We start from the raw sequence: 16,237 nt of genomic DNA, 5'->3' as shown, positions 1-16,237 counted from the left end.
CTCACTGCAACCTCCACCTCCTGGTTTCAAGTGATTCTCCTGCCTCAGCCTCCTGAGTAGCTGGGACTACAGGTGCGTGCCACCATGCCTGGCTACTTTTTTGTATTTTTAGTAGAGATAGGGTTTCACTGTGTTAGCCAGGATGGTCTCAATCTCCTGATCTCATGATCCGCCCACCTTAGCCTCTCAAAGTGTTGGGATTACAGGATTGAGCCACCATGCCTGGCCTGGTGTTTTATTTTTATATGATATAGTGAAGCTAAATACATCTGGTACTGTTAATAAACATGAAAAATTATACAATGAGGAAGTATATTCCTCTAGAAATTGTGTGTTCATAAATGTGCTAATCTGCTACAGAACACTAGTATATGACAGTGCTATGGACTCAATGTTTGTGTCCCCCCGCAAATTCATATGTTGAAATCCTGACCCCTAATGTGATTGTATTAGAAGGTGGGGCCTTTGGTAGGTTATTAGGTCATGAGGGTAGAGTCTTCACAAATAGGATTAGTGCCCTTAAGCGTTCTCTGCCTGTTTCTATTCTGTAAATACATGTAAAGCCCTGATAAATTTCCCCAAATGTCATTGTTACAAACCTATTTGTATCTTTACTACCGAGCATATCCTGGGAAAATTTTTTATTTGAAATCACACGGTTAAGAGTTCAGAATTGGTTAGAAGAGTAGGGAATGCCTTACGCTAATATATCTACGATGACATATTTGTGTTCCTGTAGTGTTAAGGATAGGAAGGCAATGGATATTCAACAGCAGCAACAATAATAACAACAATTAATCTAAAGAAACTTAAAAGAAAATATGACTAAATATTTACCCACTTTTGGCATTTGAGTTTTGCTTTCAATTATTTAAACTGGATTTCCTGAAGTATTTAATTTGAAATGTGAATATCTGTTCTCTTCAAGTGATACCTTTTTCCTTTACTGATTTTAATGTGTTTTCTGTAGCTGTAATAAGCCATAACCAGGTGTCTGACAGCTTTTCTGAGTCCAGAAGCACAGAATGCTCTGTGAAAGACCATGGTCCGTTCTCTCCCCATCAACACCTTTTTATTTGTTCTGTACCCCATTTATTTTGTCTAGAAGCAAACACACAGACCTTAGGCCTATTAAAGTTGTGTTTTGGCTTAGTTTCGGGACACATATCCTTTAAATACAGCAGTTATTAAAAATTATTTTAGGCAATTATAAAGGGTAAAGAGTTCTTGGTGGAATTTTCCATTGATAAAAAGCGACCCCCAAACCATTTCTTTTCTAACAGAAAGCGGCCTGAAACGTCAAGCTGCAAGCATAGCTATGCAAGCTAGCTTTCATATTGAATACCAGCAGCTGTACCTGGAAGCCAGGCACATTCAATATGGCGATTCTCGCTCCCTTTTCTTTGTGACCACGTGTGTGGGTGTCATGGCACCAGCGGGGTAAAGTCACATGTGCAGGTGTCATGGCAACAGTCAGATAGAAGCCACAATTGCATAATAAAATATTAGGGTTGGAGGGCCAGTCTTTTCATGGGCTGTGTAAATGGAACAACTGGTCAAACCAATCCCCTGGGCCCTATGTAAATCAATCACCGCCTCCTCAAGCCTCCGTACAAAATTGATCACGTTTTGCCCCAAACCCGGAAACCCTCTCTCCGGCGACCTGCTTTCTCAGCATGAGGAAGCTTATTCTGTCTCTCTTCCTTTTTGTCTGTTAAACTTTTTGCTCCTTAACCCACTCCACATGTGTGTCCATGTCGTTAATCATCAGCGTGAGACAGCTAACCACAGGTATTTCCCTAGACGAAGCCGTTTCACTTTGAATGGTTTGGAACTATTGTCAAATATCATACTTGTTATAAGTCTATGCAGATTTTCTATTTATTCTTGAGTCAGTTTTGGTAGCTTGTATGTTTGTAGGAATTTTTTTCAATACATTAGGGCATCTAATTTGTTGGAATACAATGTTCATAGTATTTTCTTATAATCCTTTTTATTTCTGTCATATCAGTGGTAACATCCCCTCTTCTAAAAAATAATTTCAACTTTTATCTTTGATTCAGGGGATACATGTGCAGGTTTGTTACATGAGTATATTGCATGATGTTGAGGTTTGAGATATGAATGGTCCTGTCATTCGGATGGGATACTAGTGAACATAGTACCCAACAGTTAGTTTTTCAACCCTTGCCCCATTCCCTACCTTCCCCCATCAGTCCCCAGTGCCTATTATTGCCATCTTTTTGTCCATGAGTATCCAATGTTTAGCTACCACGGTAAGTGAGTACATGCAGTATTTGGTTTTCTGTTCCTGTGTTAATTAACTTAGGATAATGGCCTCCAGCTGCATCCGTGTTGCTGCAAAAGACATGATTTCATTCTTTTTTATGTCTGCACAGTATGCCATGGTGTATAGGTACCACATTTTCTTTATCCAGTCCACCCTTGATAGGCATCTAGGTTGAGTCCACGCCTTCACTATAGTGAATATTGCTGTGATGAATATATGAGTGCATGTGTCTTTTTGGTAGAACAGTTTATTTTCTTTTGGATATATGCCAGTAATGGGATTGCTGGGTCAAATGACAGTTCTGTTTTAAGTTCTTTAAGAATTCTCCAAACTGCTCTCCAAAGTGGCTGAACTAATTCACATTTCCACCAACAGTGTGTAAGTGTCCTTTTTTTCTGCAGCATCACCAGCATCTGTTGTTTTTTGACTTATTAATAATAGCCATTCTGATGGGTGTGAGATGGTATCTCATTGTGGTTTTGATTTGCATTTCTCTGATGATTAGTGATATTGAACATTTTTTCAAATGTTTGTTGGCCACTTGTATGTCTTAGTTTGAAAAATATCTGTTCATGTGTTGTTTGCCCACTTTTTAATGGAGTTACTTGTTTTTTATTTCTTGAATTGTTTCCTTATAGATTCTGGATACTAGGCCTTTGTTGGATGCATAGTTTGTGAATATTTTCTCCCATTCTGTGGGTTGTCTATTTACTCTGTTTATAGCTTCTTTTGCTATGCAAAAGCGCTTTAGTTTACTTGGGTCCCAATTGTCAATTTTTGTTTTTGTTGCAATTGCTTTTGAGGATTTACAAACTCTTTCTCAAGGCTGATGTCCAGAATGGTGTTTCCTAGATTTTCTAGGGTTCTTATAGTTTGATGTCTTACATTTAAATCTTTAACCCATCTTCAGTTAATTTTTGTATATAATAAAAGGTAGGGGTCCAGTTTCATTCTTCTGCATATAGCTAGCTAGCTATCTCAGCACCATTTATTGAATAGGGAGTCCTTTCCCCATTGTTCATTTTTGTAGGAGATCAAATGGCCATAGGTGTGCAGCTTTATTTCTGGGCTCTCTATTCTGTTCCATTGGTCTATGTGTTTGTTTTTGTACCAGTATTATCCCCTCTTTCATTTCTTATTTTAGTTTTTGATATTCTCTCTTTTTCTTAGTCTGGTTAAAAGTTTGTCAACTTTGTTGATCTTTCTGAGAACCACATTTTGGTTCTGCTGATTGTTTATACTGCTTTCCTATTCTCTATTTTGTTTATTCTTGGAAGCAAAATTTATTCAAAGACCTGGGCAAACATTCTTAAATATCTGTGAGCCGTAATAAAGAAATCAATGTGCTTTATGTTCTTAGCTCCCACAATTTAGCCTAAATATTTGCCCTGGCATGCTTATACTGGTCCAAGCAAGCATTAGGTCATAGCCTGTTCCCTTTCCTTATTTGAAGGTGTTTTTACCTTTCTCTGCATTCCATAAATTACTTCCTCCTTCCTTTGTTCTCCTCTGCCTTTGCCTCTCATAAAAAATTCTAAGTTGCTAGCTAGTCGGGACTAATACAGAATGTGAGGTTCCATTCCAGTCAATGGAAACTGGACACAGCAGTAGTGTGTCCACAATTGGTGGGTTCTTGGTCTTGCTGACTTCAAGAATGAAGCCGTGGACCATCGTGGTGAGTGTTACAGCTCTTATAGGTGGCGTGTCTGGAGTTGTTCATTCCTCCCGGTGGGTTCATGGTCTCGCTGGCTTCATGAATGAAGCTGCAGACTTTTGCAGTGAGTGTTACAGCTCATGAAGGCAGCGTGGACCCAAAGAGAGAGCAGCAGCAAGGTTTACTGTAAAGAGCAAAAGAACAAAGCTTCCACAGTGTGGAAGGGGACCTGAGTGGCTTGCCCCTGGCTGACTTGGGCAACCTGCTTTTATTCCCTTATCTAGCCCCACCCACATCCTGCTGATTGGTCCATTTTACAGAGAGCTGATTGATCCATTTTACAGAGAGCTGATTAGTCCATTTTACAGAGAGCTGATTGGTGCATTAACAATCTGTGAGCTAGACACAGAGTGCTGACTGGTGCATTTACAATCCTTTAGCTAGACACAAAAGTTCTCCAGGTCCCCACTAGATTAGCTAGACACAGGGTGCTGATTGGTGCATTTACAAACCTTGAGCTAGACATAAAAGTTCTCCAAGTCCCCACCAGATTAGCTAGATACAGAGTGCTGATTGGTGCATCCACAAACCCTGAGCTAGACAAAGAGTGCTTATTGGTGCCTATACAATCCTCCAGCTAGACATAAAAGTTCTCCAAGACCTCACCTGACTCAGGAGCCCAGCTTGCTTCGCCTAATGGATCCCATGCCAGGGCTGCGGGTGGAGCTGCCCACTAGTCCCATGCTGCACGCCTGCACTCCTGAGCCCTTGGGCGGTTGATGGGACCAGGCGCCGCAGAGCAAGGTGAGGCACCCATAGGGGAGACTCAGGCATGGCGGGCTGCAGGTCTCAAGCCCTGCCCCGTGGGAAGGCAGCTGAGGCCTGGCGAGAATTTGAGCATGGTGTGGGCAGGCCAGCACTGCTGGGGGACCCGGAGCACCCTCTGCAGCTGCTGGCCTGGGTGCTAAGCCCCTCACTGCCTGGGGCTGGTGGCACTGGCAGGCCACTCTGAGTGCAGGGCTGGCTGAGCCCGCGCCCACCCAGAACTCACACTGGCCTTCGAGCACTGAGCGCAACCTGGTTCCCATCTGCGCCTCTCCCTCCATGCCTCCCAGCAAGCAGAGGGAGCCAGCTCCAGCCTCAGCCAGCCCAGAGAGGGGCTCCCACAGTGCAGTGGTGGGCTGAAGGGCTCCTCAAGTGTGGCCAGAGCAGATGCCGAGGCCAAGGAGGCACTGAGAGTGAGGGCTGCTAGCATGTCGTCACCTGTCAGTAGGGTGGACATGTCAGGTTATAAACGACCCTGTCTCCCTTGTTCAGTGTACTCTAGTGGCAGAACTGCTGGCGAGTGTACCCTTTCTGCAGAGAGTAAAAATGCCCTTGCTGAGGAAATTATATTTACATTCAAGTAAATTTCTTTATGGCACTGGGGAACAAGCATTTCTAACAATTTTGGTGGAAATCCATACACAGATACATTCTCTTCCAGGGGCGGTCTCCAGTCCTTTCTCATGAGGGAGCATACTCCTCTGCCTTATTGCAGTGGCCTCAGGGATATGGAATTAAGGCCCACCTGGTGTGATGAATAAACCCAGACTCTCAGCAACGCAGGAAAAAAACACTGGCTGGCAATCTGGAGTAAAGCATCCTCACATATCACGTGAACCAGGAAACTCTGTGCACAGACTGAGGAAAAAAAAAAAAAAAACACTGGGAGAGCTGGTAAAGTATTTCCTTGGTGGTGGGGACTAAGGAAAAAGCAGCAGGGTGGTAAAGTATTCCTTGGTTAAGACATACCAAGGAGAGAGAAACCGCAGGGGTGGTAAAGCATTCCTTAGTCAGGACTAGGGAAAGAAAGCCATGGGGAGAGGTAAAGTATTCCTTAGTCAGGATATCTTGGAGGTTAAAAAGAGGTGAGAAATCCCCATTGAGGGGGTTAAACCTTAAAAAGAGGTAAGAAATCCCCATGGCGGGGGGTTGAACCTCAAAAAGAGGTGAGAAATCTCCATTGGGGGGTTGAACCTCAAAAAGAGGTGAGAAATCCCCATTGTGGGGGTTGAACCTCACACAAATCTCTGGTAGTAAATATATACATATATTCAAAACTCCCCTTTCCTCTCTTCTTGGGGAAAGAAAAAGGCTAAGCTCCACTCCCACTGGTTGCTCCCCTAGGTGAAGGGGAAGGAGAGAGGGGAAAACAACAGCATAGGTGGCTGGCAGAGGCAAAGGAAAGACCAGCAGGGAGTAAAAAGAAACCAGGAAAGGAAGTCAGAGAGAAAGAGAAGAAAAACAGCAAGCAGGGAGCCAGACAGGTGCACAAAGGGTTAAGTTCCTCTCCCCAGCCCAGCTCTATGTGAAAAAGAGGGTGGGGAACGGAGCTGGGAGGAGAGCAGAGGAGGTGAAAGGGCATAATTCTTGCAATTTGCAGCAGGCATCTGCCAAGCCTCTGGGCCAGTGATGGCCTGGGGCCTGGACTGCAGCCCCACAAATCCCACCTAGCCAAGAAACTGAGTGTAGGAAGAAAGGAGAAAAGTAAAAAGGGAAATTGGGAGAAGAAAAAAAAACCAGATGAAACAGATGAAACAGACAGCAGTGCGTGTGTGGGGGCGGGGCTCATGCCATTGTTCGGCTCCACCTGCCGCAGGACCAGGAGAACTCGGGAGGGAAAAAGGAAACAAGGGATGATGGGGAGAGAGAGAGAAAAAGAAAGTGCAAATGAGAGAGAGAGAAATGGGAGGAAAGAATAAGTAAGAGGGAAACTGGAAGAGACAGAAATCAAAGATACAGAGGGTGAAACTAGGAAAAGAAATAGTGTAAAAGGAAGGCAGAAAGTTAAGACATGTTGAAGATTGTGAAAGTCATAAGAAAAGTTATAAAAGGGAATTTATGCAAGAAATATTGTATAATTTAAATGTAATTAGACCTAGTGAATGTAAAACTATTAAAACAACAGTTTATGTACAAAGTATGTAAGAAAAATAAAATATGCTCTTAATAAAAGGATTATAAGGAGGCATAAGAATATGGATTTTTATCTACATTAAAAGGTTAAAAAATTTTTGTTTTAAAGCTGTAAGCAAGTTTTAACATGTTAATTATGAAGGAAATTCTGTGTGTAAACATTTTCGCTAAAGCTAAAGGGTTTATCATCCAGTTTTTCTGTGAACTGGACATTAAAATAAAAGCACAATAGATTTTTCTTAAATCACTAACGTGCTCTTTCACAAAAATTTTAACATGTTAAAAAGAGGCTATAAAAATCTTACCTTATAGTCAGACATTAAAATGGGATGTCTACAAGATTTTATTAAAATTAAGTTTAACATTAATAGCACATTAATATAAAGGTAAATTTTATCTTATCTGGTACAAAATCATACAAAAAACATTGTCAAATATAAAATGGTGTTTAGCTTTCTTAAGGCCCAAGGGCAGCTGGGTAAGTCACAAGCCCCTCATCCCAAAGGCCACAATGCGCAGGGGAGGTGAAGGCCACTAGAAGGCCAAGATCTTAAGAGGGGGCAGGGCCACAGCATCGCATGAGTGGTGCTGAGCAGGAATGGAGTGGGAGGCATCACCATGGGGCCTCAAGCCCCAGGATATGCAGCAAAAATTATATACTTAATTTATCTTCCACTTTCCCTTCCCTGTGCTAAAAGTCTTTTAGCACAGGCACTACCCCTAGAATTTCCAGTACACCAGCACAAGCCTGGAAACCACATCCTTATCAAAAGACAGAAAGAAAAAAACTCGAGCCAGCCTGGGAAGGACCCTATTTTTTGCTGTTAACCACTGAGACTGCCGTCCGCACAGCCAAGAAAGGATGGACCCACCATACTCGAGTCAAGAAAACATCTTCTTTGTCAGAATCATGCGTTACTGTACTAGGATTAAGCCCTACTAAGTTAAAGTTAAAGAAAGCTTAATTTTCATATACCTTCTATATTGCTTCCTTTCCTTTCCTTGTTCTGTTACTAGCTCCTTTGTAACTAAGTCTGACTCACCTCAGACCATTGCCTTTAATGCTTGCTCTATCATACTTTGTGGAAATGTAAAAGATCAATGACAGCTAACCTTTTCACACAATTATTTATGCCCCAGCCCTCTAATTTACACAGTTACCCCTAGCACTCATTGTTGTGATCACCTGCAGCCAAGATGCTGATTTTCTGCTCCTATAGCCTGGCAACCTTGTAGTAAATGGGACTATGTCCTTTAAACTACTCAGAAGCAAAGTTGGACTTCCATGAAAAAGGTTTGTGCAGATCTAAAACCCCTCATCTATTTCATTAAAAGAACTGCCCCTTCTAATTGTTAGCCTTATCAATGTAACCCTGTCCTTCTCTCTATCACCACCTCCACCTTAACTAACTCTAGACCTGCCCTTAATTGCTTCTATGGTATTGGAATAGGAATTAAAGGAAATTAAAGAATGTGTAAGCAGAAACTCAGTTGTATGTAAGACAACCCAATTGCCCCTGAGAAAGAGAAAGAGCTGGAGTCCTTTAAAAATTAACTGCCTGTTTCTCTGTGGCTAGGGAGCCTTATCTCTCTTCCTTTCCCAGGCATTGTGAAGACCCTGTTTCTCTAGCTGTGCAGCTGCAGGTTCACTAGACAGATAAACTCAAGTCGTAAAACATGGTTTTCCTTGAAAAGTAAGAAATGCTGTAATGCACGTCTCAGTTAATTAAATAACTGTCCTTGTTTCTCACTCCTGTAATATGCTTCCCCCTTCACAGATCTCCACCCACCCCACAAAATGCTTAAAAGGTAACTTAACTGTTTGTTCAGGGCTCAGTCCTTTGGTTTTTAATCCGACTGGGCCAGTGCACTTAAATAATAAATATCTTCCTGAACCCCATTGGTCTCTGATTCCTTAAAACATCCCGTAACATTTCTGGGGACTCGCCTGGGATTGGAGACGACAGATTTACTGTTCCCTTTGCCTTCAGGACTAGAGCCCTGGGACCAGGGGAGACCTGGCATCTAAGACTTGCCACAGGGGAGCTTCACCCGGACAGAGACTGGCTCTCCTTGCATCCCACTGACCTGCCTGGCAGTGCAACGGATTCGGGGACGGGGCTGCAGGACGATACCAGCACTTCAGGAACTGTGGTAAGGAGCAAGGGCCCAAGACAGGAAAGCCCGTCCCATAAGGATGAAGGAGAGCTTGGTTACCTCTCAGGGACCGACCATTAATCTAACCCAGAGTGGCTGGGGGCAGCAAGAGTGGCTTGCCAATTTGGATGAACCTCATGTCCCCACTAACAATGGAACTGGGAAAAGGGAGAAAATGGGCCAATACAGTGGCAAGTGTAGCAAGGTAGAGCTTGCTGGCAGGGTGGCAAGAGTGGCTTGCCACCCCAACTGGGAGTGTGTGGGTGCATGTGAACCTACCTGGGACATGAGAGAGGGTCGTTTTGTCCGATGAGGAGTCCTGGGATAGGAGTGGTGTGTGTATATGTGTGAATGTGGGAGCCTAACTAGGCTCACCCGGGACACGAGAGGCGCTCGTTTCATCCGATGAGGAGTCCTGGTGCAGGGGAGGTGTGTGAAAGTGTGAGAAAGAGATAGTCTCGGGAGAGGCCAATGTGGGGAGTGATGTGGGGAGGCACAGATCCCTTAGCATGGGCTGTGTGCTCCGAGGCGAGTGTGGGGGAAATCAGACCTACGACACTGTATACGGCTGATAAGACCAGCTTCACAGCCACAGCAGGCTGTGACGGGAATGCACGTTCCTGGCTAAGCAGTGTATGAAACTCCCATAATAGGACCCGGTCTGGTGGACCCAAGGGTGAAAGTGAGAGTGAAAGTGCACTGCAAGGGTGGAAATGGGAGGGAAAGCATTGAAACTAACTCCTTTGGAGTGCATGATATAGAGTTTTAAAAAAGGATTTAGAGGTGATTATGGGATGAAACTGGATGCTCTAAAGCTAAGGACATACTGTGAAATAGATTGGCCTGCTTTCAATGTGGGGTGGCACATCTCAAGGTATAATAGACAGGGAATTAACTGGCCATGTGTTTAAGGTGGTCACTGGAGTTCGAGGACAACCAGGATACCCAGACTAGTTTCCCTATATAGACTCTTGGCTCCATGTGGCACAAAGTCGCCTCAAGTGGCTACAGCCCTGCCTAGAGGGATATTGCAAGGCATTAGTGGCTCGTGCAGCCCAACCAAAGGAAGCAGAGGAACCCAAAGCCCCTAGCGTCTCCCAGGAAAAGGAATCCCTGAAGCCTCAGCCGAAACCAGTTCTTCAGGCCCCACCTGAGGAAAGGGAATGTCTACCCCCATATGTGCCAGTCTACCCGTCTTTGACCAGAATAAGGCAGGAGGCAGAGTCAGGAGTGTCTGTAGAGTTGGGCTCAGAGGAAAGTGAGGCTCAATCTCCCCCTACAGAGGATCAGAAGCCCCCATTAGAAAAAAACAAGGAAGATGGACAGGGCGAGGCAGCTGGGTGCCTCTGCTCAGGCCGACCACGGGCTTTGCAGATGCCACTTGGAGAGACCAGAACACAAGTTTATGATGCCCAGAGGCAGATACAAGCTGGCCCTAGGCTTTATGTTTATCAGCCTTTCTCCACTACTGATTGCTTAAATTGGAAACAGCACACCCCCTCCTATACAGAAAAACCTCAGGCTCTCACTGATTTGGTGAATTCTATTATTATGACACATAACCCAACCTGGCCAGACTGTCAGAAACTTTTGCTAACATTATTTAATACAGAGGAGCATAAGAGAGTTAATCAGGCAGCTCTCAGCTGGTTACAAGGGGAAGCCCCAGAGACCACCCCTAACCCGTGCCAGTTCACCATGGAGCGATAACCAGATGAGGACCCTAACTGGGACCCAAGTGAGGCAAGGGACATGGAAGGGCTGCAGCTATGTAGAAAGGCACTCCTGAATGAGATAAAAGCAGGAGGGAGGAAGGAAGGCAATGAATATGAGCAAAATATCAGAAGTATGCCAAAAGCCTGACAAAAGCCCAAATGCATTTAATGAAAGGCTTTGTGAGGCCTATAGGCTGTACACTCCAATTATTCCAGAGGCTCCTAAAAACTGAAATATGATAAATATGGCATTTGTCAGGCAAGCTCAGGGAGACATAAGACAAAAGCTTCAGAGGCTGGAAGGCTTTGCAGGGAAAAATATTAGTGAACCCCTGGAAATAGCAAACAAAATATACATAAACCAGGAAGAAAAGGTGGAGAGAAAGGAAGAAAGAAAAACCAGAAATAGAAACAAAGAGACAGCTCAATTTATAGCTGCTGCACTAGCAGAAAGTAACCCTGGATTTGCTAGAGGGCAAGGCTGAGGCAGAGACTGAGGAAGGGGGCAAACAAGACTGGGAGATGAAAGCCGGTTCCAGTTGGACAGGAACCAATGTGCAAGGTGCAGGCAAATGGGCCATTGGAAAATGAGTGCCCTGAAAAGGAAGAGGATGGAGATGACGGTCAATGGCCTAACACCCGAGTGCGGCATTTGGTTGCTAGTTGTGGTGCTTCAAAGGCAGATCCTGATCTGATCGGCCTAGCAGGGGCCGAGAATTTTGAGGACTAAGACAGACCAGGCTCCATCTTTTTAGGCCCCCGGGGAGCTTATGGTCTCTATGGAAGTAGGGGGCCAATTAGTGGATTTTTTTGGTCGATACTGCTGCTGATTTCTCTGTAGTAACTCACCCAATTAGCCCCCCACAAAGAACTGTGCTACTATCGTAGGTGCTACTGGGGCCAAAGAAAAGAGACCTTTCCAAATCCAGGAGATGCGTTATTGGGGGACAAGAAGTGCAGCATGTGTTTCCATATATGCCAAATTGTCCAGTGCCCTTAATGGGGAGAGACTTACTCCAGAAACTGCAGGCACAAATTTCCTTTACACCTAAAAGGAGTATGACCTTGGAGATAGGGAAGCCAAAGGCAATGGCATTGCCTTTGTCCCAAGAACTGAGGAATGGCGGCTCTATGCACTGTATACCAGGCGGCTGCCAGAGCTGGACCTACACAATATGTGGGGAATGCTTTTCAAGGTATCAGGTGTATAGGCTAAGGACAACACCCCTGGACTTGCTGCAAACAGATCCCCAGTGGTAGTAGAGCTTAACCCTCATGCTGCCTTGGTACGAGTCCGTCAGTACCCACTACCCAGAGAAGCAATTGAAGGCATAACAAAACATCTCAATCGGCTCTATGAACATGGGGTTATAGTGAAATGCAAGTCCTCCTGGACTACTCCTCTGCTGCCTGTGCGCAAACCAAATGGTGAATAAAGGCCAGTGCAGAAACTCCGGGCGGTAAACAAGGCCACTGTCACTATCCATGCCATAGTACCCGACCCATACACAAGGTTGCGACAGATTCCTGCTGAGGCCACGTGATTCACGTGTCTGGACTTAAAGGGCACTTTCTTTTGCTTGAGGCTTGCTCCCTAAAGTCAGCCTACATTTGCCCTCCGGTGGGGGCAATCGCAGTATACCTGGACAAGGCTGCCGCAGGGGTTTAAGAATTCTCCTACTATCTTCAAGGAGGCTTTGGCTACCCATCTTGAGGCTTTTGCGCCACCTAGTGACAACTGTGGGCTATTACAACACATTGATGATTTGCTATTTTCTGCCCCCATGAGGGAGGAATCACTTCACGGAACAGAGAGGCTTCTTCACCTGCTGTGTGAAGCTGGTTATAAAGTGTCCAACGACAAGGCAAAAGGCTGTTTTCAGGAGGTTGGATGTCTAGGATTCATGATATCCCAAGGCCAGCACAGGCTTGGAAGTGCACGCAAGGAGGCTGTGTGTGCACTGACCACCCCAGTTACAAGGCAGCAGGTCAGGGAATTTCTAGGCATGGCGGGATTCTGCCAAATCTGGGTTCCAGATTTATAGCAAGGCCCTTGTATGAGGCTATAAAAGGAAAGGAAAGAGAGCTCCTCCTATGGGAAAAGGAACAGGAAAAGGCCTTCAAGGATATAAAGGGAGCTCTCATCCAGGCCCTGGCACTAGGGTTGCCAGATGTAAAAAAGCCCTTCTTTCTGTATGTGGATGAATGAAAGGGAATGGCAGTCAGAGTCTTAACTCAGTTGTTGGGCTCTTGGCATCAGCTGGTAGCATACTTATCCAAAAGACTGGACTTGGTGGCTTTAGGTTGGCCCAGCTGCCTCAGGGCATTGGCAGCTACTGCAATCCTTATAGAAGATGCCAACAAGCTAGGCTTAGGTCAGAAGTTAATAGTTCGGGTGACACACGCTGTAGTCACCTTAATGGAGCAAAGAGGACATGGTTGGCTGTCCAACTCTAGAATGCTTAAGTATCAAGGGCTTCTATGTGAAAATCCCCAGATAACACTAGAGAATGTAAATACCTTGAACCCAGCTACCCTGCTGCCTCTGGAGGAGCCTGATTGGAAGGATGGTGGGTTGCATCACTGCTGGCAGGACTTTTCCCACTGTTGCATAAAGATTGTTGATGAAGTGTTCTTGAGCCAGGAAGACCTCAGAGATACTCCCTTGGAGAGCCCAGATGTTAAATACTTCACTGATGGCAGCAGTTTCATAACACATGGGGTGCAATATGCAGGGTATGCAGTAGTGACCCAACACTCGGTGGTCGAGGCTCAAGCCTTACCTTCTTGGACCTCCACTCAGAAGGCTGAATTAATAGCATTAACCAGAGCACTGTTATTGGCCAAGGGGAAGAAAGTAAACATATAGACTGACTCTAAATATGCTTTTGCAACTCTGCATACCCATGGGGCGATATACAAAGAGAGAGGACTTTTGACTACTGAAGGAAAAGAAATAAAAAACAGAGAGGAAATTTTGCAATTATTAGAAGCCATATGGGCTTCAGAGAAGGTGGCTGTCATTCATTGCAAAGAACACCAAATTGGGAAAAGCTATGAGGCACAGGGCAACAGAAAGGCAGACCGAGAGGCTCGGCGGGCAGCAATGAGCACGGCTTTACCTGAAGAAAGAACTCTAACAATGCCTCTCCTTATAGAGCCCCCTTTGCTGGAGGTACCCCATTAACTCTTCAAGTGAAAAGGCTTGGTTTGTTCTGGAAACAGGGAAATACATTAAAGGTGGATGGTGACTGTTCTCTGATGGGAGGTTAGCCGTCCCAGAGACAATAGCCCCAAGATTTGTGAAGCAGATCCATCAAGGAACACACATGGAAGACGGCCCTAGAGACTTTGATAGGTCAACACTTCTATGTGCCACGGCTCTCTGCCATCACCCATGCTGTTTGCGAACAATGTCTATCCTGTGCCTGGAATAAGCCAAAACAAGGACCTACTCGACCTCCAGGAATTCAGGAAATGGGAGCTGTGCCTTTTGAGAACCTGCTTCTAGACTTTACCGATTTGCCTTGAGCAGGAGGTTACTGGTATATGCTAGTGTTTCTTTGCACCTTCTTGGGGTGGGTTGAGGCCTTGCCCACCAGGACTGAAAAGGCACGAGAGGCGACAAAGGTGCTACTAAAAGGCATCATACCAAGGTTTGAATTGCCTTTAACCCTAGGATCAGACAATGGTCCTGTATTTGTGGCAGAAGTAGCACAACAGCTCACTCAGCTTTTAAAGATCAGATGAAAACTGCACACAGCCTACCAACCAGAGAGTTCAGGGAAGGTGGAACGGATGAACCAGACACTCAAACAGCTACTAAAAAACTTTTGCCAGGAAACTCACTTACAATGGGATAAGGTCTTGCCCATGGTCCTCCTCCAGGTCAGGTGTACACCTACAAAACAAATTGGGCATTAGCCCTATGAAATATTTTTCAGAAGGCCACCCCCAATAATTAATCAAATTAGAGGGGATTTAAAGGAGTTAGGAGAGCTAACCCTTAGAAGACAGATGCATGCGTAAGGGGTAATAATGCAGGAGGTGCAAGGCTGGGTAAGGGAAAGGATACCTGTAAGTCTAACAGACCCAGTGCATCCACATAAACTGGGGGATTCTGTGTGGGTTAAAAGGTGGTATCCAGGCTGGACGTGGTGGCTCACGCCTGCAATCCCAGCATTCTGGGAGGCCGAGGCGGGTGGATCATGAGGTCAGGAGATCGAGACCATCCTGGCTAACATGGTGAAACCCTCACTAAAAAATACGAAAAACAAAAAATTGTGCTTTCGTAGGCATGGTGCGGTGGGTACCTATAGTCCCAGCTACTTGGGAGGCTGAGGTAGGAGAATGGCGTGAACCTGGGAGGCAGAGCTTGCAGTGAGCTGAGATTGCTTCACTGCATCTGTGCCGAGGCGACAGGAGCCGACCCGGGCCCCCAAAAGGTGGAATCCAACAACCCTGGGGCCCTTACGGGATGGGCCCCATGTTGTGATCATGTCTACTCCCACTGCTGTTAAAGTTGCAGGTGTCACACCTTGGATTCACCATAGCCAGCTAAAACCAGCGGCAGCAGTGACTCCCGAAGACGACCAGTGGACTAGCCAACAAGACCCAGATCGCCCCACCCGAACAGTCCTATGGTAACACCCAACTACCGGTAAGAAGGACAACTGCCCTGCTCTGACCACACCGGAGGCTGGTCAGTCTACACATGGCTGAAGCTTGAGGATCCTGCAAGCTCTGCTCTAGTCACATCCCGGAAGCTGACTAGTCTATGCACAGCTGAAGCTAAGAGGACCATCTCCGGATAAGTAAATGTGGATACAATTTATAAGCCTAGCTATAATTCTGTCAATACTGATTGTTCTGTTATGTTATTACTGCAAATGCTGCAAATGTCTATGCCCAGAGGAAGGTTTGCCATGCCCATGTGTAGTATAAGCATGTTTCTATTACATACGCTAATGTTCTTACCATTTTTGCCTATACTAAAAAAGGAGAAATCTCTAGAAAGATGCCCACACTGTGTATACCCTACCTGGGTAAGAAATACCATAGTTAAAACTCTACTGTACCAAACCTACTATGAATGTACAGGAACCAAGTTAGGAACCTGCGCATACAACCAGACCACCTATTCAGTCTGTGACCCAGGAAATAATCAGCTATATGTATGTTATTACCCAAAACTCTTACTTTATGAATTCTGATTTGAGGTACATATTAAATCAGAGGGAGAAAAAGAAGGAGAGCTTATAGCTTGAACAAAAGAAGCCCCTCCCTCCTATAAAAGGCACATTTCCTTGTACTTTGATGCCTGCCATGCCACATATGTTCATAATCTTAAAAAAAAAAAAAAAAAAAAAGCAGTCTGCAATGGTTTAACACAAGAGAGGCTTAACAACAACAGTCCTAAACATCTGTATGGAGAACCACAAATCGGATGCCCGGACTGTAACA

General features: G+C 45.0%; 2 protein-coding genes across 4 annotated transcripts in view; one reads left to right on the top strand and one right to left on the bottom strand.

Annotated features, from left to right (window-relative positions):
* LOC101009313 (putative uncharacterized protein CXorf42) overlaps window positions 1-16,237 on the bottom strand; it is a 117,136-nt gene that overhangs the window by 11,955 nt on the left and 88,944 nt on the right. The window contains exon 2 of the mRNA XM_021932601.1: window positions 14,628-14,675. Coding sequence (XP_021788293.1) covers window positions 14,628-14,675 — 48 coding nt within the window. The remainder of the gene's footprint in view (window positions 1-14,627; window positions 14,676-16,237) is intronic.
* LOC101007563 (rhox homeobox family member 2) overlaps window positions 1-16,237 on the top strand; it is a 35,548-nt gene that overhangs the window by 9,502 nt on the left and 9,809 nt on the right. For 2 of the 3 annotated variants that reach the window (XM_021932598.2, XM_031660637.1), the window contains 2 exons: window positions 5,431-5,663; window positions 7,601-9,056. The gene's annotated coding sequence lies outside the window, so the exon portion shown is untranslated. The remainder of the gene's footprint in view (window positions 1-5,430; window positions 5,664-7,600; window positions 9,057-16,237) is intronic. The other variant, XM_021932599.2, reaches the window with a different exon arrangement.

The sequence above is a fragment of the Papio anubis genome, chromosome X (genome assembly GCF_008728515.1).
Source record: "Papio anubis isolate 15944 chromosome X, Panubis1.0, whole genome shotgun sequence".
Lineage (NCBI taxonomy): Eukaryota > Metazoa > Chordata > Mammalia > Primates > Cercopithecidae > Papio > Papio anubis.
The sequence above is the reverse complement of the archived record's forward strand: the minus strand, read 5'-3'. Positions and strand labels throughout refer to the sequence as shown.